Source organism: Girardinichthys multiradiatus, chromosome 22 (genome assembly GCF_021462225.1).
Source record: "Girardinichthys multiradiatus isolate DD_20200921_A chromosome 22, DD_fGirMul_XY1, whole genome shotgun sequence".
In the NCBI taxonomy this organism is placed as follows: Eukaryota; Metazoa; Chordata; class Actinopteri; order Cyprinodontiformes; family Goodeidae; genus Girardinichthys; species Girardinichthys multiradiatus.
In genome coordinates, this window is record NC_061814.1 from 31,559,480 (window position 1) to 31,586,947 (window position 27,468).

At 40.8% G+C, this 27,468-nt stretch overlaps 1 protein-coding gene across 1 annotated transcript in view; it reads right to left on the reverse strand.

Annotated features, from left to right (window-relative positions):
- Positions 1 to 1,649: 1,649 nt before the first annotated feature.
- The window catches only part of mcu (mitochondrial calcium uniporter), a 78,834-nt gene continuing 53,015 nt past the window's right edge, over positions 1,650 to 27,468 (reverse strand). The window contains exons 3-9 of the mRNA XM_047351650.1: positions 15,414 to 15,477; positions 11,715 to 11,885; positions 8,697 to 8,801; positions 8,448 to 8,608; positions 6,620 to 6,823; positions 6,190 to 6,306; positions 1,650 to 5,459 (exon numbers count right to left, since the gene is read on the reverse strand). Of these exons, the coding sequence (XP_047207606.1) occupies positions 5,379 to 5,459; positions 6,190 to 6,306; positions 6,620 to 6,823; positions 8,448 to 8,608; positions 8,697 to 8,801; positions 11,715 to 11,885; positions 15,414 to 15,477 (903 nt within the window). The 3' untranslated portion in view covers positions 1,650 to 5,378. The remainder of the gene's footprint in view (positions 5,460 to 6,189; positions 6,307 to 6,619; positions 6,824 to 8,447; positions 8,609 to 8,696; positions 8,802 to 11,714; positions 11,886 to 15,413; positions 15,478 to 27,468) is intronic.

Genomic DNA, 27,468 nt, shown 5'->3' on the forward strand with positions numbered 1-27,468 from the left:
TATATTCCTAAAAGTCTTGGGAATTAGAATATTTTTTCACAAATATAAGATGGACCTTTGCGTTCCTTTTGGTCAGCAGTGGATTTGGCTTTCAGTCACTCTATGGATGGACTCCCATTTTTGCCCTGTCTCTTTCTTGTTGTTGAAACATGAACAGTTTTGGGCTGTGGACTACAACTGGAGTCAGAGCTTCAAGAGCCACCAAACTCAGAAATATCCAGAACATGGGCTAAAGATGTCAGTTTTCCTGTGTTAAACTCCTGTACCAGAGGCAACAACAGAAATATCTAACATCTGGGTAGGATAAATGTAACAGGTCTTAATAGATGAAAGTAAATGTTGTATTTGTTTTGGAAATCCAGGTGACAGTCTGAAGGAAAATGGAGAGGGACAGAATCTACGCTGCTTGAGATCCAGTGTGAAGTTTCCAGTCAGTGAGGATTAAAGAGATATGCTGGAGTCCAATGCTGGTCCAATGTGTTTTTTAAGTTTTAAGTCAGTGAAGCTGTCTAGTGGGAAATTTTAAACGCTTCCTGATTCCCTCTGGCGACAAACTTTATGGAGATGCTGATTTCATTTTCCAACAAGACTTGGCATCACACTGCCAAAGGTACCAAAAGCTGGTTCAGTGACCATGGCCAGTACTGTTTACTCCCTGTATCTCAGAGAATAGACCTTAAAATAGTTCTGTTAGTTTGTAAATCACCAAATGGCTTAGCACCAAAATACATTAATACATTTATTGCTATTTCATGAACCTTCCAGACCATTCAAGTCATCTGGTTTAAGTCTACTCTGCATCCCCAGAATCAGAACCAAACATGGAGAAGCAGCATTCAGTTCCTGTGCTCCACTAATTTAGAACAAACTTCCTGAAAACTGCAAAAATGCTGAGTCCCTAAGTTATTTTAAATCAAGGTTAATATTTGTTTAGATTTGCTTTTGACTGCTCTATTTAAACTATTGCATAATTTATTTTCTAATGTTTTCATCATGCAATCATATTTTGTCTTGTTGCTCATACTTTGCTATTCGTCTAACCAGCTGATTTGACTGACCTTAACCCCACAGACAATCCATTGTGTTGTAAAGAGGAAGATGAGACACTACAAACTGAAGGCTACTATTAAAGCAACCTGGGCTTCCTGATTACCTCCATGCCATGCTGCATTGATGAAGTAATTCATACAAAAGGAGCCCAGACCGAGTACTGAGTGAATATACACTATAGCAGATGGACATTTGTTTCAGTAGGCTGGTACCAATTGATGGTTTTTATTAGCTAAAAGCCATAATCATCGACATTTAGAGAAATAAACACTTAAAACATATCACTGTGTGTAACAAATCTAATAAAATGCTTGATATTAAACTTTTGTGCATGAGCTAGCTTATTTAACCAAATAATATGAGCATTTCTAGATTTATAACCGGCATTTATTTCACTGTTACACATATTTGCTTCCAACACTATAACTGATGATGTGTAAATTCACAGATCTATCGCTGAGGATGTCCAGTGTGGTTAAACCAGAGGCTAAGGAGAACCTCAGGAAGTCATTGAGTCCTTGAAAAGCTGTAAACATCTGCTGCATGTTGCATAAATCACAACACCAGCAAAACAAAAAGCCCTCACTGGGACCATTGGCTCCAAAAACTGGAAAGGGATTTTATTGATAATTGAATTACATTTTCTTTTATACATATTTCATAAATGATACAGGATTTTACATTTTCTTTTTTTGTTTTGTTTGTTTTGCCAACATTACAGCATCATGTCAACCGAAGAAAACAAAACCAACAGAGTAAAACAGGTCAGAATGAAGTACATGATCCATTCAATCCTATGTTCTGCTTCAACTTTGAGCTTCTGAAACATGTCCTAACAAAAGTGATCAAATGAAAAATTTAAAGCTTAACACACAGTAAAAATGTCGAATAATAATGAGACATTGGAGAAAAAAGGTGAGGATGGCTGAAAAAAAAAGATGGTTTTCCCAGATGAGATTAACGCAATAACCTGTGTCCTTTAAAGCAAAGGCTCTCAGGCCTTCGTTGTTGGGATTTTCCACTTATTGGAGAACTAGGATACACAGTCAGGACCAGAATACTGGGAATAAATAAAATAAAAATAGGACTAGCATTAAGCAGTTGGTTGGCTCGGACTTCGATGATGTCTGGCAGGCTGGTTTTTAAAGACCCAGTCCTGCCTGCGGCCCCTTTTTATAACTAGCAATCTCTACAAACAACGTTCCTTAAATTATCTTTGCACGTATTTGAATAAATCGTTTTTTTTTTTTTTTTACATAAGTTTCCATGTAAACATACATTCATGCAACACCCTCTTTAGCATAAGTTTCCCTATAATTGATATAGTTTGTTTAGAAAAGATAAAGACAAAGAAAAGGCAGTAAACGGTGGATGGTATGATTTAAAAAAAAGGAGAAAGGGATGACAGACAGAGATAGCAGAGGGGAGGAACCAGACCACAAACGGCCAACTTTTACAGGATATGTGTGTGTGTTGTGTGTATAAGCACATATAATCAGGAGACATTAATTAACTTTTACTTGTATTGACAAGCAGCCAATGGGAGCATAGGAATTATGGATGCAGAAAACTTATCCTTCCCAAACCCACATCTTCCATCATTTCAACACTGAAACATTTTCCACTTCCAATTATCCCAAACGAACCCTTTCTGTATGAAATTGCCTTTCTCTGACGTTTTGCATCATCCTACCACTGCTGCTCATGTATCTCTGAGCCCTCAACAAGGATTAGGTCATTTACTATCCAAAAGGCACAATTCCTCTTAACAATAACACACACAAACACACACAATGCACCAGATTAGGCTCAATCCTGCCTTTAGATCCGCACCGCTAATTAGCCCGCAGCATGCACTTTGATATGAAAAATCTGCTCCCCAGCCGGACTGAAGCTCAGGATGATCTAGACCTCCATGCAGGAGGATGTTGAGGGTTCTGCCTTCTCGCTGCACAAAGTGGGCAACAGCAGCTTGGTGTCAAAAAACAACTGGCTTTGGGAATTTGTATTCGGGGGGGAAAAAAAAAAACTAGGTGGCTAAATTTGCATTTTCCCCAATTTGTACCCAATATTCATACTGAAGAGTTACCCAAGCAATCTCTTCCTTCCTTTCTTCCATTTCACACTCAAACAAATTCCATCACCTTACAAAGTATTTACATGAATTATAGAGATAAATGACCTGAAGACTTTTAATTACACCCCATTTCCATTTATTTGGTTCTGATCTCTGTTTGGACCAGTTGACTTGAAATATGACAGATTATAACTCCTGATCAAACCAAAACAACTCTGAACGGCTACCTGCTGGTAGGTTTTATTTATTGGAGACATACAACCAGGTTTTCTTATAAAAGAATATGAGCAGATTATAGAAAATTAGTATTAATTCTCAGATGTTGAAGCGGGGAAAGAAATGTCGAAACAACAAAGAGTATGAAGGTACAGAATGGCAAAGAGAGCGAAACACCCAACACCCCTACTGGGGCCAACAACCCGTACCCTGAACAGAAAACTCTACAAATCTGACAGGTTCATGGAGTAAACATCCCCAAAAACTAATTAGGCATGGGCCAGTTCCCGTAGGAATAATTCTTTTCAGTTTTAAATCAAAAGTGATCAGGTTATGTCATACATTTTTGTTTTAAATTTTTTGTCTAAATACATTGAAGCTACAGTATTTTTAGCCAAACATTTTCCTACCATGACAATCTCATACGGACCCATGCGTAGAGAGAGAAACAAAGATATGGTTTGACTTAACGATGTGTTGTAAAACGTCATAGGGATGTAGATGGGATGTCAAAAGGATGCTTAAAAAAAGTGCCCAATTAAGTACAGAATTGCTATAATGCTCCTACACGTTCACGGGTTTCTATTGAGGCCATACCACAGCATGCAGTCTACCCTGCCATGTCATTGAGAGAGTGGGGGCAGGGGGCATTATAGCAGCAGTGAGAGGAGAAAACTCTGCCTTTATGTCTTATGATCTTAGGATGAAATTTGCATTTTCTTTTGCACAAATCAAATTAGGTTTCAATCCAATAAAGAGGGAAAAAAATTACTTTATTGGGAATTTTTCACAACAACTGTCTGCAGCAATGTTTGGTTAAAGAGGTAAAGCATGGTATTATTGACATTGCTGAAAAAATAAATTTCTCTTCTAATTAAAGCCATTTTACACCCTGATCTGGCTTCAGAGTTGCTTCCTCCCTCTCAGTGGCCATGCACGGAAGCTTTTTTCTTTAGAATGAATGCCACGTATATATTGTGCGCATCATGAAAACGTACAAAGCTACTAGTACAAAGTATTTCTTGAATACAGTGTAATGCTGTTGTGTTAGCGTCCTTTTAAGGGGTGAAGATGAGGTTTTTTTTTTAAATGATGAAATGTTTGTAGGAGAGTTCCTCCCCCCACTGGAAAACAAAGAAAAAAATAGCCTCTGGTCATCTGTTTTTGATTGTATACATATATACCCTTATTTTTTCATAACAAATATACTATGGCTTTCAAAATAAAAAGTGCCAAAATACTATTTTTTCTGGAATAAAAGAACACACAGTGATGTTGTTGTCGGTAGGACTCTCTGACTTGCGGATGCCAGGCCGCTACAGGACATCAACAGGAAGAGAAAACGGGGCGTTCCTGCATCCTGCAGAGATATAGATGCTCCTGACGAAGGTCGCGCAGGGAAGGAAAGCTGCCCGTCACCTGGAGGAGGCACGGGGAGGAAGGGGAGGCAGCAGAGTTCGGACGCAGGGAAACCGGAGTCTCCGTGATGGTGAAGCTGCAGTCAGAACTTCCTGTAAACTTGTTCCTGGAGCCTTCATAGGCCGGGAGGAAGAGTGTGTGTGTTTATGGTTAGAGGAAGCTGCTGTGTGGTCCTTTGGCACAGCTAAGTTTGGTGATCCCTCTTCAACACACACACACACACACACACACGCGGACTCAGCAAAGGCTGCTCCTCTGCACTTTCCCTGTCTTTGAGTGCTGACAAGCAAGAGAATTCACATTCATCCCTGTGGTTAACCTGCAGGTCGCCCCTCCAGAGTTTTGAGGCTAATCCAATTAGCTTTTAATATCATCGTCGTCATCTTCCTCTTCATCCTTCAGCTGTGAGACGTTTTCAGTTTGAGGCATTCTCGAATTCCACCAAGAGATTTTAGCCAGGAAAGGAAAACAAGGAAACCTTCCACAGTTAAGAAAGGGACGGAATAATCGGTATGGGAGGAGAGGGGGATACTGGGGGGTATCAGACAGCAGAGGGGAGGGGGAAGAAAGAAGGTTGGTTGTAGGAGATCAAAGAGGATAGGAGTCACGCTTGCCATCAATTTTTGTCAGCGGGCAGCTGCTGAATCGGGAGCTGAAGCTGGAGCGGATCCCGTAGGCGTTTCAGGTCCAGTTCCACCTGAAGAGAGAGGATATGGAGAAGAAACAGAAAAAATGTGACCAATGTTCAGAAAACAGGATGAAATCATCATCTTTAAAAAGCTGCTTTTACAAATCCAATTACAGAATGGGAAAAAGTGTTGAGCAAATTTATCTAAAACCACCACACAGCCAAGGTGGTGTATGTATCCCACCAATGCCTGATGATGCATATTCTTTATATACCAAGGGTCGTATTTAAAGCCCTTTGTCACCAGGGGGTGATGGAAATTCTGCCCAATTAAGCCTCACACAGGGCTCCTACACATTCCACACGTAAACTTCACGTACGTTTACAGACTTTGCTACTCTTTACAGCATTTCTAAAACAGAAAAAAAGGCATATAAGCAAGGAAGGAAGGAAGGGTGCAAGGAAGAAAGGAAGGAAGGGCACAGGGAATACCAAAGAAAAACCTCTAGGATGAAAGGCATTAAGGAAGCAAATGAGCAAGGAAGGAAATAACATTTAATCAGTAGGATAGGGAATATGGTGTGTAAAAAAACAAGATTGAAACTGAAATCAAATTCCAAACTTTACTAGATACCATAGGTACTGCTCTAACTCCTCTACTTTGCACAACAAATACCTGCATTTAAATCCCTTTTATTTGCTTATAGTCTAAATATCTAATCTAATTTAGATTCTGCTCAGCAGCAAAAACAAAAACAATTAGTATTTTTTGTAATATTTATTCAGTAAATCCCCGTACTTCAGCGATATCATCCTTCAGCTTGTTGTACTTCTCAATGTCGAAGCGTGTCCTCTTCACCCCCTTGTGGAAGAACAGCAGATACTGTCTATCTCTAGCGTCAGGATAAACATACTCCTGCAGGTTAAAGGGAGACAAAGATGGAGCACTTTGTAACAAGAACCAGTTTATGAGATGTCCTCCAAGCTCTGCCCGGCGTCCGTAGGACAGATCACACTGAAGGTAAAACAGACTCTGTTCCCTTGGAGCTAAAAATTTGTGATCATTTATAAAAGTGAATACAGATGACGCTGCCACTACCTTGATTTCTTTACTCTTAAGCTTTGCTCTACGGTTTTCACTGATTACTCATTATTAATTAGGTGTGCACTGTAAGAGGTTTTACTTAATACATCTACTAACATTGTTATTCTTTCATTTCTAGTCTTACCTGACGTGTAAGCACGAAGTAGGCGTACATGGCCATCGCAGTGCCGTAGGTGATGAAGTAGGTGACCGGCTCCATGATGTCCCAGGAGTATTCCCACCAAGTCAACCTGGCCAGGATCCCAAACTGCGTCGCCATGTATGCCATGCCGCCCCAGAGGACCCAGGTGGTACGACGCTCCGCCTTCTTACCGAGCTCCTCTCTCACCTGCACAAACAATACAGCTTATAGACCACAGCCAGACAAAGTACAGCATCACAGGTCAGTTGGTTATTTTACGAGGTGGATTGGAGGCATTAAAAGAATGATAAAACACACAAAAAAATTTTATTTTAGGGCAAAAAATATTTCTCTTTGTATGAAAAAAATGTGTTTTAGGTACAGGTTTTGGGGTTTTCCAGTAAAGAATTGACATAAAAGTATATATTTAATAGTTTCAAAGACTGCTTTTAAAGTCATCAGTGTCAGACGCATCACAGGGTTCCCATAAATTTTCTATATCAGTGGTCCTCAAACTTGGTCCTTCATGTGTTCTTCATGTTTTGAAGTGTCTCTGCTCCAGCACACCTAGTCTTTCGAGACAAGATCTTAAGGGTCAAAAGTGCCAGATTTCAATAAATACGATTATTAAAAAAAAGTATTATATATGTGGCGATAATGAATATCAATTGGAAATAAGAACATGATTAAAAAATATATCAATAATTGAAATCTCCCCTCCTTGAACTGCCACCTTAACATGGTGGAGGGGTTTGAGTGCTCGAATGATCCTTGAAGCTATGCTGTCAAACAGGCTCTGGTTGACAGGTCAAACAAAAAGCGATTCAGACACCTTCATGAGGACTATTACAACGAGGCACGTGACGTCGCCTTGTACGATGGAGCCAGGGTTCCACCCTTGGGTCGGGACTTGTTGGCGAGCGCCTGGTGACCAGGTTACTTCTCGCGAGACCCGGCAGGGCCAAGCCCAAACAAGAGTGCCTGGAGGTGTTCCAGGCACGTCCCACTGGGAGGAGGCCCAGGGGACGACCCAGGAAACGCTGGAGGGACTATGTCTCTCGGCTGGCCTGGGAACGCCTTGGGCTCCCCCCAGAGGAGCTGGAGGAGGTGTCTGGGGAGAGAGACGTCTGGGCATCTCTACCAAGTCTGCTGCCCCTGCGACCCGGTCCCGGATAAATGGGGAGACGATGAGTACGAGTACGACGAGTACGAGTAACTGAAATGGTACATTCATTCCTTTGAACTTGTTTTATTTAAATCAAATATTTCATTATCTAATTATGGGATGGTTCCTCTTTGGCAGACCACCACAAGAACTATTAAATAGACCCTAACATTTGATTGGTTAACCTGCACGTTCAGTGCACTTCAGACCAATTATCTTGAGTAACTCTACAATTGTCTTCTTTTCACTCATTTCTGCCATCTTATATAGTAACCCAGAACTCTCTAATAAATTCCAGCTTTGCACAAAACTCTGAAGAGATCCAAAGTGGTTTATCTGCTTTAAATAATAAAAAAAACTGTGTTTTTAATTTTTAGCAGGACTGCATAACTCCAAACAACCCCATTAAGGACTTTCAGTGGAAAAATATCACATTATGCAACTATTCTTTTGAATTTTCTGTACCGGATTAAGACTCAATTATCATGAGATCAGCAGTTTTTTTGTGGTCACACAAATTAAGTATCTCATGACAAAGAATAATAAAGATGACAACAAACCCAGCTTAACCCAGATCCCTCATCTTCATTGATTAACTGCATCCATCTGTAACTCGCAGCATTTTGTGGGTCACTAAGACTAACTGTCAAAAAGCTATTAATGAACCTTCTCCAGGGGGCGGAGCTGAGAGTTGAGGTCCTCCAGTCGTCCAATCAGCTCCCGTTCTTTGCTGAGCTGGTGCTCCTCGATGCGCAGCGTGGTGTAGAGCTGCTGCACAAGAAATTTGACGTCGTTTAGCCTCTCGCCCTCCTCATGGGGCAGGATCTCTGTTCAAACAAACATACAAACATGATTTTAGTCGTAACCCAAAGACTCCGCTCAATCAGGCTCCTCCTCCTCTCTGCTAGTACGAACCTCTCCTTGGTGGTCGCACGATATGTGTGGCGTCGTTGATGACGAGCTTAAAATCATCCAGCAGCAGGATGTCTATGCCCGTGGAGGAAGCGATCCTCGCGCCATCTGCAGAGAGAGAAAAAAATGACAAAAGCAGTGAGAGAAATACAGCTCTGATGGGTCTTCCTCTTTCTGGATAATCATGCCTGCAGACTCGGACTGAGAGAGTGAATTGATAAGTGCGTGTTTGTGTAACATACAGTATAGACCAAAAGTTTGGACACACCTTCTCATTCAAAGAGTTTTCCTTATTTTCATGACTATGAATATTGTAGCTTCACACTGAAGGCATCAAAACTATGAATTAACACATGTGGAATTATATACTGAACAAAAAAGTGTGAAACAATTGAAAATATGTCTTATATTCTAGGTTATTCAAAGTAGCCACCTTTTGCTTTGATTACTGCTCCGCACACTCTTGGCATTCTGTTGATGAGCTTCAAGAGGTAGTCACCTGAAATGGTTTTCCAACAGTCTTGAAGGCATTCCCAGAGATGCTTAGCACTTGTTGGCCCTTTTGCCTTCACTCTGCGGTCCACCTCACCCCAAATCTCGATTGGGTTCAGGTCCGGTGACTGTGGAGGCCAGGTCATCTGGTGCAGCACCACATCATTCTCCTTCTTGGTCAAATAGCCCTTACACAGCCTGGAGGTGTGTTTGGGGTCATTGTCCTGTTGAAAAATAAATGATGGTCCAACTAAACGCAAACCGGATGGAATAGCATGCCGCTGCAGGATGCTGTGGTAGCCATGCTGGTTCACTATGCCTTCAATTTTGAATAAATCCCCAACTGTGTCACCAGCAAAGCACCCCCACACCATCACACCTCCTCCTCCATGCTTCATGGTGGGAACCAGGCATGTAGAGTCCATCCCTTCACCTCTTCTGCGCCGCACAAAGACACGGTGGTTGGAACCAAAGATCTCAAACTTGGACTCATCAGACCAAAGCACAGATTTCCACTGGTCTAATGTCCATTCCTTGTGTTCTTTAGCCCAAACAAGTCTCTTCTGCTTGTTGCCTGTCCTCAGCAGTGGTTTCCTAGCAGCTATTTTACCATGAAGGCCTGATTCACACATTGACCTGTTCTCTAATCTGAGCTGCTGTTAACCTGCGATTTCTGAGGCTGGTGACTCGGATGAACTTATCATCCGCAGCAGAGGTGACTCTTGGTCTTCCTTTCCTGGGGCGGTCCTCATGTGAGCCAGTTTCTTTGTAGCGCTTGATGGTTTTTGCGACTTCACTTGGGGACACTTTCAAAGTTTTCCCAATTGTTCAGACTGACTGACCTTCATTTCTTAAAGTAATGATGGCCACTCGTTTTTCTTTACTTAGCTGCTTTTTTCTTGCCATAATACAAATTCTAACAGTCTATTCAGTAGGACTATGAGCTGTGTACTGTATCCACCTCCTGCACAACACAACTGATGGTCCCAATCCCATTTATAAGGCTTGAAATCCCACTTATTAAACCTGACAGGGCACACCTGTGAAGTGAAAACCATTTCAGGTGACTACCTCTTGAAGCTCATCAACAGAATGCCAAGAGTGTGTGGAGCAGTAATCAAAGCAAAAGGTGGCTACATTGAAGAACCTAGAATATAAGACATATTTTCAGTTGTTTCACACTTTTTTGTTCAGTATATAATTTCACATGTGTTAATTCATAGTTTTGATGCCTTCAATGTGAAGCTACAATATTCATAGTCATGAAAATAAAGAAAACTCTTTGAATGAGAAGGTGTGTCCAAACCTTTGGTCTGTACTGTATATAGACATATGTCATGACTGAAGAAAAGATCAGCAATGAAAAGTGATTTTTGGTGAAGAATATATTAGGACACCTCAACATTTATTCCTACTCATATGCACGCAAGTAGAGAGCATCTGGGGCACATGATTAGCACATCGCTACAAAGCATTTTAAATCAGGCTTGCCCTTTGACATTTAGGTTAGTGCTCGTGACTTTTGAAGTGAATGTGAAGACGATGGCGAGATCCAAAAAGCTGTTAGAGGCCTTCAGAAATGAGATTGTAGCAGCTTATTATTAGCAGCTTATCAGTCTTGTGGGACATTCAAAGAGGTCTCAAAAGAGCATTTCCACTGTACAGAACAGTGTTTACTGGTGGAGAACCTTCAAGACAACTGTCAGCATATCCAGAAAATGCTAGAAGTCTCCAGAAACCCTAAAATGACATCTCAGGCCCTGCAGCAGGTTCTTGGTACTGCTGATATGAAAGTGAATGCCTCTTCAATCATAAAGAGACTGAAGTAGATGTGCAAGGAGGAAAAACATTCTCACTAATAAAAACAGGAAGGCCAGAATCAAGTGCACCACTGAGACCAGGATTTCTGGTAATTATTTGGACACTAAAACAGGGGGACATGTTTGGCATAAACCAAACGTCACCCTAAGACAGGACCTTCATACCACATGTGAAGCGTGGAGGTGAAAGTGTTATGATTTGGGGATGTTTCGCTGCAGCAGGACCTATCCAGCTCACCATTATGGAATCCACCATAAATTTAAGCGTGTATCAGATGGTGATAGAGAACTTGAAACCATCTGTACAAAAAGTTAAAGTTGAAGCAGATCTAAATCCTGTAACAAGACAATGACCCAAAACATACCAGTAAATCCACCCGGCCCAGATCTTGAGCTCATTGAGATGCTGTGGGTTGAAACAGGCTGTAACATGAAGGAAACCCCTCCAACACCTCCCAGCTAAAAGTTAGGGGTATAGCAAACCTTTCTAAAACCGATGTCAGAGACCTGTAGATGGCTACAAGAAATGTCTTACCTGCAGTTACCTGCAGTTAAATCACCTATTTCCTCAGAAGTAAATAAAGAAAAGATCAGACATCGACATGTGAACATTTATTTTGAAAGAACCAAGTAGGTTCTTTCAAAGGTATCCCAATTTATTTACATGGCTGTTTCCAGGCTAGAAATTGTCTAGAGTGTGCATCCTTACCCATGGAGTAGATGGCTACACGGTCGATGCCTCTGTCCTCTGCCTGGAGCTGCTGCAGGAAAACTCCCACACAGTCGCTGAGAGGTTTGAGGGTGAACTGACAACGCTCTCGCCTGGACGGCAAACTGACTGAAATCACAGGCAGACCGTTCTGGTACACCACCGTCACCTCTGAGAGAGGGTAACAAGGAAGGGGATGAGAGAAATGCCACAGATACTCAGAGGGCTGAGCTGAGAGTGTGCTAATGATGCTACATAAAAGATGTATTTGTAGTATTGAAAACTGAATGGAGATTTAGGAATCAGGTTTGCTCAAGTCCTTAAAGCTGATAAAAAGAACTCATTTAATGAACAGGACTGACACTCATAGTAAGAAACATCATTTGTTGCAAATTTGCAGATTTTTCTATATATAAATTAATAAAATACACACCATAAAACTAACTACATGTCTGTGACTCGTTCTGGATCAGAATCAGTGATAAATTTGATAAGATTTCGGGTCTTTTTCCCACATATTTTCACTTCAAGATATTCTTGTTGCGTTATCGTTTCATCTGCTATATAGAGGTTTTTTTTATCTGCTTTCCTTAAGCGCAGCAACACAGAATTACACCCACCTTAACTGCATTTGGCACCAGTGAGAAAAATGTCTTAATTTTCCTAAATGTGTAGAAACTGCATCAACCAACAGCTTATATATAGCTTAAAACCAGATATTAAATGCACTGTACAAAAAGACAGACCTCGATGTCGGACATTAAATGCGACTAAACATTTCCTGTTTTATTCAGTTAAGGTCACCAAATTATCTTTTTGCTACATGCCAGAATAATGAAAGAGAGATTATTTTTAGGGATGCACCGATATAAAAATTCAGGCCCATATCGAACGACAACAAGATGGTAATAAATTAATATCAGCCCAGGTTTACTTATTGGACCGATACCAATATGTAAAAAACTGACTAACATCAGCCGATACCGATGCCAGGGCCGAGATATCGTGCATCCCTAATTATTTTTGAGATTTTTCTCCTTGAAATTTGTAAGGTTACATATGGTATACTACAACTGTTATAGCTATGTTATTGCAATTTAAGAACACCCAGATTATGATGTCATGGCTTTGTGAGCTTCTGATTAGTTAATTGATCAAATCTCAGCTAAAGGGAGAAATACCCATGGAGAAATGGACTGATTCCTTTAGTGACACCATGAGAAAAATCAAAAGAAATCAAGCAAGATATCAGGAAGAGAATTGTGGACTTCCAAAAGTCTGATTCATCCTTTAGTACAATTTTGACATGCTTTGAAGGTGCCGCATCCATCTGCCCAAACCATTATACAATTGTGAACAATTGTGAACGTTCAGGAAAAAGACGTGCTCTGTGTCCCAGAGAAGAATATGTTTCATTGCCAAATGTGTGAATCAATCCCAGAACAATAGCAAAAGACCTTATTAAAGATGCAGGCAGGTCAGAGAGTGTCACTATCCACAACGAAATAAGTCTTGTACTAAAATGAGCTGAAAGGCCACTCGGTAAGGTAGAAGCCATTACTCCAAAAGCAACATTAAAACCCAGATAACAGTTTACCCGGGGACATTTTTCAGAGACATGTCCTGTGCTCTGATGAATTCAAGTGTCTATCTAAATTAGTTACAAAGTAGATTACTGACAGCAAAGTCAATCATTTTGATTGACGGGCCCAGTTTATCTGCTTTAACCTTTCAAAGAAAAAAAGAGGTGTTAGGGTGCCTTTTCATGCAGTTTCTGCAAATATATGGTTTTAATGACATAAGTCTGGAGACCATTTTATGAACACTAAATGTTAAAGTAAAAGCTTTCCGGATTGGAAAATTAAAAGAAAACTGGATTGGAGCACATCTAAAACAACTGCCAAAAAAGGTAGATATTATGCTGAAAGACCAACAAACACCAAACAATACACCAAAAAACAACCACTGACCCCTAAGAAGCCTTCATCATTCAAAACAAAATTATATTCTAGTGTTGGCGGAGCACAAAACAAGTAACATGTCCGTCTGTTATGACACATCATAATGTGTTTGTAGTAGACTGTTGTCCCTCTATAACAAAAGTGACAGTGGTTGATTTAATAGCCATTTCATGCTGATCTCAACAGATTAGAAGATAATTGAAAAGTTGATTTATCACAAGCCATTACTTCTTTTTATTTTGATGATTATGGTTTACAGCTAATGAATTAATCTAAATTTATTTGAAATCAAAATCCAAAATTCTCCATAGCAGAAAATTTGAATATAACATAAAACCGGGATTTTTAATCAATCTATTGTTAACAAATAAGAATCATTGTCAAACAATTCAGTTCACATATAGCTATATCTGAGGATTTTAAAGGAAAGTTTAATGGAAGGAAAAACTGAATTACTCAAATAACCTTTTTGATGATATTCTAATCTACTGGGTTGCAACTAGAGTTGTCTGCACTGTCCACAGGACTTAATTTAATTTCCAGGGAAACTTGGATCTCTATACAACGGGCCACATGCATATACTAAAAACAGAAATACAATGCTGGTTTGCAAAAAAAGACTGAAGGTAAGCCCTCTTTGGACTTACATTCAGAATTAACACAACACCAATACACTGAAGACTTATTCCTATAAAAAGGTTTATATCTCTCCTGATGATGCTTGTGTGTGGATGCGATCAAAATGCCTTTCAGGGTCCACATCACAACTCAGTCACTGCATGACAGATGTTCACAGCAGCGAAAAAAATAAAAGGAAGACAAAAGAGACTTAACATAATGGTCCCAAAACACTGTTTTCAAGTTCAATTATTTTGATTTTGCATGCTGTTAGTTTTATCTCTACATGCTGCTTTTAAACACCACTGTAAGAATGGGTAATTTTGTCCAAACAGCTCCCTAGAAGCTCCTTCTTGGATAGTAATTATCTCTATAATACAGCTCTATTGGTCCATAACCAAACTGTGGTTATAAAGAGGCTGCACAGCTTGTACCATTATCATGCTGAATGGCCTCTAATGACAGATCCATGAATCAATGCATAGGGCTGCAAAACCCATTGTGGAGATGGTCCAGGCTGCTGCAGAGAATCAGCACATCTCTGCGCAAACTCACACTGAGGTGAAGGATCATCAGCTGGCAGCTGCTTTCCAGGGGATTCTCTCTTTTGAACTCGGCTCAAAAACACAGACATAGTAGACATTTCATTTCACTTTATTGCAGAGGAACTTTGAAACCTTAGCCAAAGTAGCTCCTTTCTTGCACCTATTCCCCTTTGTCCTCCTTTATCCTCCCATCACAGACCCACTGTTTGAAGTGTGGGGAGTCTTGTGCTCATCTCTATTGCAATCCCACAGCTTTTTAAGTCCTATTTAAAATCAAATCCTCCTGTTCTGCATTGCTGCTGTCTTATTCTTTCTTCCTGTCAACCAAAAAGGAGCTCTCTTAGAGAAACATTCACATTAATAATCCACTGACTGCTAACTCCAAATGAGCCTCTTCTGTCTGATCAATGCATAACTTTGCCCTGGTCCACTGCTCATTTGTCTCGGATGAGAAGCGAAGGCAATTAATGGGAGTTTTTGTTTAAAGGGAATTCCATGATACGCTCACATGATTAAAAATAAACTGAATATGCTGGACTTGATGAAAGGGGAACAGCTTTAAAAGGAGAGCTTACCTTTTGGAGCAGTGGTGGAACACAACAGTCTCTGGCCATGCCATGAGGGGGCGCCCTTCCAAACCTGCAGACGGGGGAGAAAGAGAACAACCAACTGCTTATTCATATATAATCTCATCAGACAATTTGATCCTAAGGTGCTGCTGGACAGAGTATAGCATTTAACACTAGGGCACTACACATTTTCTACTTTTCCAGACTCAAATGTCCAAAGTTCCCAGTCATGTTTAGACAATTTTTTGATTATTATGAATCCATAGCTGGTAACGCTACACTGATCAGTCTTTAAATATTGAAGCGGAAAAAAATCAAGAGATTCTTAGGATGGACCAGCAGACGTAAGGGCGGACCTGCAGATGGACAGATGGATACAACTTTCAGAAAATGGGCCAGGAAATAAACTAAAAAATACAAATATTTCCCCTCCTCTATTCTCTTTTTCTACGCCTATTCAGTTATTTTTATAAAGATAGTTGAATCAAAGTCCAGGCTTTTTCAGACTGTGTAAGCCCATGTTATTACATTAATTACCATCACTTTGGTTTATTTTACAAAACAAGATTCAGTCAGTGCGGATCAGAGCCCCACCCAAGAAAGGAAGATTAATGGATCCAACTGGAGCTTTGTTATCATATAAATACTCTACACCGTCATGCATTATGAAAAAGTGCAACTAAGCTGCTATGTTAATGTAATTACTCCAGCAGAAACCACTGCTTGAAGGGAAAAAGCAAAGCCACTAAAATGCAGCCTGAATAACAAGTTAAACATGAATTCTGCTCTTTTGTTGCAGACTGGAGAGGAGGACGAACATATGAGGAGATTGTGGGAAAATCCCTGTTTTTGTACACAGCCTGATGCAACTTCCCTAATAAACTGTGCTGCAGATGTTTCAAGTTAAACACAGCTGGTCACGAGTTTGGGGAAAGCCCTGGGCCAGACGTGACTGTTAGGACTCCTAATTTATAAAAATTATGGGACACAAATGGCACACAATAAAATCAAACAAAAGAGCTTTGGGGTAGCAAAACCTTCCTGATTAAAGTCATGCACACGTATGCTTTCCTATCCAACTGCTCCTCATGTTTAGCAACATTCATTAACCCGTCTTATAAGCAAGTCAAAGCACATCTTCAAGGCAGTGCTTCCAAGCCGACTTCCATCTCACCTGCACTCACTGTGTTTACAGTACCTGCAACAGCAGAGTAGCTGTTATATTAGATTTACAACATGCATGCAGTCCCTCACCGAGGCGGACCACGGCAGCAAACATTTAGGGCTCTCAGGGCTTCACCTTTACGACCACGAAGAGTAAAAATATCTTGGAGCAAAGCGGTGTACTTGTGTGCGAGCTCTTACAGCAAACAGCAGTTGAGGAGAGACCCTGCAGTGGGACAACCGGTAAACCCAACATCCAACTAAAAAATGCAGCGACTCGACAAACTGCATATTTCCTGTTTCACTGCATGGCTGGAATTAAACAGGAATGTTAGGAGCCCTGCCTTATTTCATCAACGCATCAGGCCAAGAACTTTGAAGATGCAAAAAGATATTATTGCTAATAAAAGGACTTGGTAATCACTTTCTTTTTACAAAAATGCACTTATTGTTATTAAGTAACCTCTCTTTTATACTGAAACTCGTTCTTTCTCAATGTTCTGAAAAATGGACGGATGGAAGAACAAACAACGGAATGGGTGGACAAATGGATGCATGGACAAATGCGAGAAATCAATGAAAGAATGCAAAAATGGTGAATGGATGATTTGAAACAGGCTGTACATGCAAGAAACCATTCAAACATCTTAATTAGCTATTAGAGGACAGGTGTGCCATCTTCTACCTCAGCTAGAAAACATTTTTGTTGACATCTTTTGTTGATGGAGTAAAACAAGGTTCATTTTTATTAGGTCCAACTAAATCACGTTCTTTTCCAGAGATAAAAAATAAGTTTCGACATCGAAGATCTGGCTCAAATGAATTATCTTAATAAAGCCTGAATATCTAATGGGGTGTCCTATTATCATCACGACTGCTTGTGGTGGACTAAGATTAGACTATTTAGTCTGCTGCTGACCGGCAACGCTGGTTTTAATCAGGAAACTTGGCGGCTCACCAGTCCATAGCTCACTAATTCAAATGGACAAAGCCAGCACTGACAGGCCTGTGAACTGCAGGGGAGTCCTACATCACAACTCATTACCTGCTGCCAAAATGCCACTCAGAGTGAAAGCTGCAAGGCGAGCATCAGCAATGCAACACATCAGAACTGATCAGCTGCAGAGATGTGCTAGTTTTTTTTTTTTCCTTTTTCAAAGTATAAAAGAAGAATCTCAATATTTGTGAAAGCAAATGCCACCACTCCACAACGGCTCTCCGCTGTGTGTGTTAGTATTGTAAATGAGAATACCCATTGCCATCCTGCAGCACAAAGTGGAGCCCCAACAGTGATTAGGCTGCTGATCAAATGACATGCTGAAAAATAGCTTTTGGCCAGTCTGAAATGACTGTACCGTCTGCAGAGAGCTCTGCTTTTCCCATTCATTAACTTCTCCTATTTGAAGATTTCACCGTTAACACTTACAACATCCCCATCAAACCTCCCACGCAACCCTGACGGGCACAGAAACATCAGAAAACATACGCAAATACGGCCCGGCCACGTTTCTGCGGAATGACATGTAGCTGTGCGTGTGTGCAGTAGAGGCTGACATTTTTTCGGGAGTCCCACGGGTCGCGGGAGACAGCATCAGTAAAGATCACGTGATTGGGACGGTACAGGATAAAAAATGAACGGGAGCGGGAGTTAACCAATAGGAGGGAAAACAAACTAGGATCAATTGTCTTTGGAAATGTAAAACTGAGACTTTGTTATAACCTTTAAGAAAAAAAAACTTGAATCGACGCCGCCATTGTGTAGTTTTTTTTTCCAAGAAGCCTATACTATAATGTGAGTCAAACGAACTACACGACCCACAAGCCAACAGTGCTTCTGATCGATGTTTTCCACCTGCGCAGGTGGAGAACTGGACGTGGTAAAATTGGATTTGTAAGGTAAAGTCAGAAATAAGGACTTATCTATTAAACTCATAGAGCTGACAGGAAAGTCGCAAATATTACCGAACTTCAGGAGAGTTGAATGTAGCGGTGTTAACACGCAGTCTGCTGCTTGTAAAACGTGTTTAGTCGTAATCAAGTTCACCAGTGATTAAGGGACACTTGTAAGGCAAATTCTGGATTAAATCAGTTCTGCATCTCTTCATTCATCAAACCAAAAGTATCATCATGTGTCAAGTCTCATCTGACCAACAAAATTGCTGCATGTGCTCTAAAGATTTAAGAGGTAAGGTACGGAAGCCCGTGAGGGGACATGGGGAAATTTATTACTTTTGCGTCCCCACGCAATACTTTTGCGTTCAGCATTTTGGAGCAGCAGCACAGATGACAAACTGCTCATAAAACAAACACTGATATGTCATTGATATGGTTTATTTGTCATATGCAGGTTAATATGTAGTAAACAATGCGATGAAATGCTTAGGATAAGAAGAACCGTTCAAATCACGATAAAAACAAAAACACTAATGGCGTACAAAAAAAAGTACACATCATGCAGCAGTAATAAACAAACAAAGGGTCACAGATGTGGTTTCGTGCAGTTTTATTGTTCAGTAGTTTGTTTGACAGCTTGTGGATAAAAACTGTCTTTTAGTCTGATTTGAAGATAATTTTATTTAAGGCCGATTTCAAAATAAAACTCAATAAATCTCAAAACGGGTGTAGTGTTTGTTTCATTTTTGCAGTTATCTGGTTTGGAAACTATCCCACAAAGTATTGCGAAATAACGCAAAGACTATTGCGTGAGAACGCAAAAAAGAAAACAATTCCCCCCTTGTCCCCTCGCGGACTCCGTAGAAAGGCTTCATTAAGGGAAGATATTAAATAAACATGTTGTGAAATAGAAAAAAATTGAATGTACCATTAAATGTACAATTTATTTAATACATCATTAAATATTAAGTGTACCACTAATTACGCCATGTCGTCTTTAAAATTATACTTAATTATTCAGTGGCACATTTAATTGCATAATAGTCCATTTCATGATATAATGGTACATTTATTGTTTCTAATGATGTATTAAATAAATAAATGGTACCTTTAATTTAATGGCACATTTAATGTTACAGTTCTTTCATGTTACATTTACTTCACTTATGGGACATTAACATTTATTTATTTAATGATGATTTTATTGTATTAATTTTGTCCAGTTTGACCCTCCATTCTTGATGCCTGTATAGGAGGTCATGTCAGAATTTAAATCAGGTGTTCTGGAGCAGACACACATCTAAAACTTGCAGGGAAGGGGTCCCTGAGGACCAGGACTGTGAACCATTGAGGTACAGTTTCTAAATTATGAAGGTAATGCCTTTTTGTCCTTTTGTTCAACACGTACAGTTCTCTTACTAGGTACATTTTTCTTTCGTTTCAGCAACTTGAAACATAAAAGTAATGTCATTGTTCAAAGGAAACAATCACTTAATAAATGAGTAAAATACAACTATGTACATTTTGTTTATTCAGCTAAGATAGGCATGGTCTGTTTCCTTGTTTGATATTTTATTATTTCTTCATTATTATTCTTTTTATTTTAACTGGCCTTTACTACAGCTAAAAACAGGGACCTAACTGGTCCTTCAAACAAAGAAATTGCCAAAAGACTAAATGAAGAAAACAAAAATGGGAGTGGCGCAGGAGTGGGAGTCGTTCTGAATGGGAGCGGGATGGGAGTGGGAGTCAATTTACCAGGAGTGGGACGGGACAGGATTTTTTTTGTTATGCTGGCCTGGGATCGGGATGGGACAAGACATTTTTCTGTGGGAGCGGGATGGGACAGGAGAGAAAATCCACTCCCGTGTCACCCTCTAGTGTGCAGCTGCTGTGAAAGCACACATGTGCCCACCCGTCTGTTCACTGTGCTGTTTGTCAGCCGTGGTTGGGGAGTAGCTGAGCAGGACCTCCCTCCCTCCCTCGACACGCAACCACTGAAATGCTGCCTGAAATATTTAACAGTGAGGCAGCGGTCAATAGCACAGCAACCTTGGAATCAATGTCACACTGCCAAGGGATTGACGGCGAAACAAAGAAACAGCCTTCAGTGGAGATGATGGACAGATGAGCTGGACGAAAGGAAGGCATGGAAGGACAGGAGGAGAGAAAGTGCGAGGGTAAATGGAGGACAGGAGGAGAAATGTGAGTCACGAGTGTGCTTACGTTTTTTAACCATGTGCTGCTCATACTGTACCCTGCAGCACGATATCCTTCAGTTTGTGAAGCACAAGAGAGGGGGAAGAGGAACTGGGGGAAGAAGATGAAGCAAGGAAGCAAGGAGAGAGGAGGGAGAGATGAGGAGGAGAGGGGAGGCTGCTGATTACTGCAGCAAAGGAATCCCTCGCCTTTCAAAGGGGTGGGGTGGGGGGGGGGGGGTTGCCCCACAAATTCACCATCCCTCTGACTAACTAACACTGAAACACTGAATCCTGATGCTCCCTTTACTGCTCCTTTATCAAATCTCCTCTGCATTGCGCTTTAACCTGGCTATCACTTATGTGAGTGACACTTTCCTCCATTGATAATGATACAAAAATAACAATGCTGGATTTAAAAATTGTCATTTCACTGAATGACATGCAAAACAAGCCCAGCACATTATATCCCAGAAACAGGAAGACATTTGTGATCAGATAAGAAGGCTAAGATAAGATAAGATAAGATAAGATAAGGCTCTTAGGGGCGCAGCACTGGTGGTGTAGGGGCTAAGCGCACGACCATGTGGACAGGCTTTAGTCCTCGATGTGGCTGTCCCCCGTTTGAGTCCTGGACCCGGCGACCTTTGCCGAAAGTCTTGCCCTCTTTCCTGTCTATCTACTGTCAAAAAAAAATGAAAAATAGTGGTGCAAAAAAATATTTAAAAAGAAGGCACTTATGCAGCAAAAAAACTAGAGACTAACCATAGATATGACAGCAATCTGCAGCGAGGATCAATCCCCTGTTCTACAGTACGATGTGCCATAATGCTGCAGACAGCCTGAGAAACTGCTGACACACAGTCTTACAGAGAGAACGAGCTGCAGCTCTGGCTGTTTACAAGAACTCTCCTACTGTATGAGCAACCGTTTCCATTTCTCGTGTGAACTCGCAGCGACATATTCATATTCTTGTTCTCATTTCAGTGGTGATTATGCACGTGGGGATATTTGCAAGATTTATTAGTTTCCCCCTCCTCCAGCTCCGTCGTGTTCAGAAAAACAAAATGTTAACGGAGCAGATTTGAGGAACAAGAATAACACTGGATTATTTGTCTGATGCTTTCTTATGCTATTGTTATGCACTACAAATGTTTAGGATACCAAGGACCATGAAAGGGTGCTGCCTTGCATTCAGGTCTGGACTTTAACAGGACAATTGCATCACAATATGCTTTATCTAAACTACTGAACTGTAGAGACCTCTGTTTCAGTCTCAAGCATTTAGCAGCATCTAACAGGTTTTCTTCTGCAACATCCCGATATTTAGGTCCATCCATCTATCAACTCCACCCACATTACCTGTGACTGCTTATGATAAGCACCCACACATCATGATGCTGCCACCACCATGTTTCACCATGCGGATTGTTTATTAAAGGTGATGCGCAGTGCTATTTTTCTACCTCTCATAGGGTTTTGCATGTACGTCAAACTTTTCAATTCTGGTCTCATCCGACCAGAACACCTTCTTCCACAAGTTTGCTTTGGCCCCTACAAGGCTTGAGGCCGACTTTGAGGAAGCTCTCTGTAATGCTCTCCTTGTCCAACTGTCAGTTTAGGTGGACACCCATATCTTGGTAGGTATGGACTTGTGAATTACTCTTTCCATTCTACGATGATGAACTGAACAGTGCTCAGATGTTCACAGTTGAGAATACTGAATTTAAGATCTAATCCTGCTGTAAACCGTTAAGCAGAGCCATAAGAGGACACCAGTAAACTGATAAGTTCCTGAAGGATGTGTGAATTTTGTATATCTAACTACCAGATGATGTTATTTGGCTGTGTAGTGATTTTTAAGTGCTTTAATGGCTGAGACTTTATTTTCTCTGACTGTCAATAATATTAAATTCTGATGCCAACTGTGATATTAACATTTTTTGCCTTCAGTGCAGTTTTCCACGGCTGGATTTGTTGGTGTAGATTCTAAATCCTGTAGGTCAAGGTAAGCCAAAGCAACTGAATAAAACACACCTGGACTGAAGAAGCCTTCTGAATGAGAGGTGAAGCTTTTCTAATGAACAGCAGATGGTGGCTGCTTTCTATTAGAATTGCAGTTTGTTACTTTCTGCTGCTTTGTTTAATTAGATCCACAATGTGACAGTGATGCTTTACCTTGTGCTATCACTCAGGGTAAGGCATGTTTTTAGGCATACTCTCAGACCTATTTTGAAAATATGAATGAAATATATATATATATATATATATAGTCAATCAGTCATTTTCTACCGCTTATTCCATAGTGGGTCGCAGGGAAGCTGGTGCCTATCTCCAGCAGTCTATGGGCGAGAGGCGGGGTACGCCCTGGACAGATCGCCAATCCCTCGCAGGGCAACACACAGACAACCATGCACACACTCATTCATACACCTAAGGGCAATTTAGAGAGACCAATTAACCTAACAGGCATGTCTTTGGACTGTGGGAGGAAGCCGGAGTACCCGGTGAGAACCCACGCATGCATGGAGAGAACATGGGTTCTGGTTTGGGGACCAGAGGATTTCGTCTCTTCTTTTCTGCCTCGTCTCTTCTGCCGCAGTAATGGGGGCACTGTGCCGGTCCGTTGTGGTGAAGAGAGAGTTGAGCCGAAAAGCGAAGCTCTCAATTTACCGGTCGGTCTACGTTCCTACCCTCATCTATGGCCATGAACTTTGGGTCATGACCGAAAGAACGAGATCCCGGATACAAGCGGCTGAAATGAGCTTCCTCCGTAGGGCGGCCGGGCACTCCCTTAGAGATAGGGTGAGAAGCTCGGCCATCCGGGAGGAGCTCGGAGTAGAGGCGCTGCTCCTCCACATCGAGAGGAGCCAGTTGAGGTGGCTCGGGCATCTATACCGGATGCCTCCTGGACGCCTTCCTCGGGAGGTGTTCCAGGCATGTCCTACCGGGAGGAGGCCCAGGGGACGACCCAGGACACGCTGGAGGGACTATGTCTCTCGGCTGGCCTGGGAACGCCTTGGGCTCCCCCTGGAGGATCTGGAGGACGTGTCTAGGGAGAGGGATGTCTGGGTGTCTTTGCTGAGTTTGCTGCCCCCGTGACCCGGTCCCGGATGAAGCAGAAGACGACGAGTACCAGCACTTGAGAAAAATGCCGTTTTGTAATGCTTAGTATGCAGAAAAATTATACTTCTTTAATATTCATTTTGCTTTGGATAACACAAAAACATCAGCTGATATTAATTGGGTAATATTTTAGGCAAGCTGCTCTGGCAGCCAGCTGTCCAACTGCAGTTTTAAACAGCATTACCTTCAGAAAAGTGATGGATTGACAAATAATATCCTCTAATCCACTGAAAGGTCAGAGTTAGTTTTTTTTTTTGTTGGCTTCCTTGTGTTTCTTGCTTTACGGCTCTTTTAGAGCACATTAGGAGGCTGTTGACTGCAACAGGCTCCAACCTCTCCTGATCTCACCTTCTGTAACGTACAGCATTACAGGAGGTGATGTTGTCCAACTTTAAAACTACTACCCAGACGTTTCTGTTAAATCAAGCTCGTCACATATAGAACAACATCATAGTCAGTTTTATTATTTGGGTTTGCCATTTTGTTGTAATTATTATAAAAATCAAGTTAAAATCTTACGAGCCTAAACTAGCTTCCACTTGGACCGACTTCTAGTGACATCACTTAAGGCACAGGGCAACTTCAGAGGCAAAGATCAGTTATTTTAAGTAGTTTTATTTTCTTCATTTGGTGTTAGTTTGTATTCTTTGGTGCTGCAGCAAAACATTTGAGCTATATAGAATAATAATGCATGGCTATCTGGAAAATTTGGCAACACTATAAACACATAAAAGTGACTTGTGGACGTACAGTATATACCATTTAAAAATTCCATACATTTCAAGTCACAACGTTTCTTGATTTTTCTGGCTTAAGAAAAAAACACTAAACAGAGTTTGCTGGTATTTTAACGTCATCTAAATATTGGGGTCAGACTCGGTACTGTGTGACTACAACCATTTGCAAATAAGTAATACTTGATAAACTATACTGGATCATCCTGTGTTAAATACAGATTTTATTTATAGCACAGTTTGTGATTCCTGATTATTTTATTTGTCAAATTTCTCAAAATTAGTGTCAATGCCTTGCTAGCCATCTAAATTACCACAGGTCTAGTGGAAAATCTTGTGTGTTTTGAGACAAAAAGGTTGTGAAATAGTCTTTCTAAATTTTAGTTACTTGTAAATGTATCAATATGTACTGTCAGAAACTCAACCCCAAAACACCCAATGAAACAGACAGAAACGTAAATTTTGATGTGTCAAAGATTAAACATATTATCTAATTATAAGTCAAGGTAAACAGACTTTTATTTTTCTGAAAGTTCAAAATTTTATTTTTTCCATACTTACATAAATTGAAGAAATCAAATTCCAGTCTTTCAAAGGCGAGTATGAACCCCGAGACAACAATACAAGTGGAAAATATGCAGGAACATAAAATGATTCGTTTTAGTTAAGTTCTCAAGATGACCATTGTCCTTGTCACCATTTACTTCAGCTTCACAGTCTATGGCAGCATCTATCACGGCTTCAGCAATCACTGGAGTTAAACTCTGGCTCAGACACCTATGGCTGAACCTCTTGCCTCTCAAACTTCCACTGCTGTGAGCTTCTTCCTTATCCCTGCGCAGGTTCCTGAGATGTGGAGTAAACCATGGTTTGTTATTCCCAAAGGTGCAGAAGGTCTTGGTCTGCACACACATGTCCTCACAGAAACTGATGTATGATGTCACCACATCAGTTAGTTGGTTTAGGTCAGTGGCTGAGGTTTCAAAAACAGTCCAGTCTGTGCATTCAAAGCAGGCCTGTAGCGTCTGCTTTGATTCCTCAGTCCACTTCTTAACAGTGTGAAGCGCGGGTTTGGAAGCTCTTAGTTTCTGTCTGTAGGTTGGGATGAGATGGATAAGAGAATGATCAGAAAATCCCAGAGCAGCCCTGATAACAGCATGATATGAGTCCTTTAAAGTTGTGTAACAATGGTCCAATGTGTTGTCTCTGGTGGGGCACTTAATATGCTGTCTGTATTTGGGAAGTTCATTGGAGAGGTTTGCACTGTTAAAATCTCCCAGTATTATCATGAGCTCAGTGGTGATGAGCTTGTGTAACAAGAGAAATCTCTGCCTTTTCTCCAGATTGTGTTGCTTGGCTTGTAAAAGCCATTAGCAGATGTAAAATGTGCAGTGTCATTCTTTGAAAGCCACGCCACTAAGTAATCTCCACTCACACGCTCTGTGAGGGAAACCGTGACAGAGCAGGCCGTGTCCTGTGAAAGCACCCACTAATCTGTTCGCTCCACTGCAATGCAGACTTGAAAGCAACTTTCCCCCAATGAGGCCATCAGAAACCCAAACCCGTCACAGCAAGATATAAATAATTCCTGCTTAATCTTTTACAGCATTTCAATAAATTGCCTTTCAGGCCTCAGAAAATGCTTTGATTAATTAATTCCGGCTCATGGCCCTGCCTAATCCACGGGATAAGATCTCAAATGTGGATGAATCTCTTCCTCGGCATAAGGGCAGGTTACAGAGCAACAACCATCCTCTCAACACACATATACACACTCCTCACTGGTACCAACAACACTGGAACATGATGCATTATTAATAAGCAGTGCAGGTTTTAACGCCTGTGATTAGAAGACAGGCATCTGTGTACCAGGGTGCTCTGCAGAGCTGCACCTCCGAGGATTGAATCGAGCCAAGAAGCAGCATCTGCACATCGCCTCTGAAATAAGAGCAGTTTAAATATTGAAAAAGGTGTTTGCATAAATAATCTGTACATTTTTATACACAATGCATTTATTAGGTGTGTGCATATGTGTGTGTGTGTGCATATGTGAGTCTGCAGGCACAGTGAGACCCTGTTTGAAGCCTATACACCAGATGGCACTAGCTGCTTGTTTCAGTAACACAATGTTTAGCTGAGTGGCAGACCACCTTACTCTCTTTTCATTTGTCTTCCATTTGTCTAATTCTTCTAGAAGGAAATGTGACCTCATTGATATTTGTAGAAATGCAGCCAAATGTATGCAAATCCTGTTTTCAAACGCATGATAAACAAATTAATCCTGACATCCCTGGTGATCTCCACAGGGTCGATCCAGCAACAGGAGTGTGAAAAGGTGGAGTCTGGCTCCTTTACGTCAAAACTATTCCACATAAACCTTTACTACTGAATGTGCACTAGTGAAATATTATTCCCAGTTTTGTCAACATGATCACCATTTTTCACCTGCTTTTAAACTGTGCTGTTAATGAAAATATAAAGTGAATAAATATATCAATGAATGAAAAAATACAGCTATATACAAACATTGTGATGGAAGTAAATGAAATGTGTTGGTGCATTTCATTTTTACTTACAAGTATGAGGTCCCTGGCTAATCCCAAATTCAATAATCAAGATGGCTTCCATGAACATAAAATGTAGTCAAAGTTGCAGAAAAACACACTTCTGGACTTCTTGGACTTCTGATCACTTTACTTCAGTGTGTAAATGCGTGAAATTGAGCAAAATAGCTTATTACCTTGTTTTGCTATAATGTAAGGGGGAAATATTTGTCACACCACTGGTTTTCCAATTTTCCAACAGTAGAAAGCGGATACCTCTGGTATGACGTCAATCCCATACCGGCGTTCCCACTTCCAAGACAAATTTATTGAGGCAATAGTAAGAGGTTTCACATTTTGGATAAAAAATCATAAAACACCTTTCACAAACTAGGAATGTTAC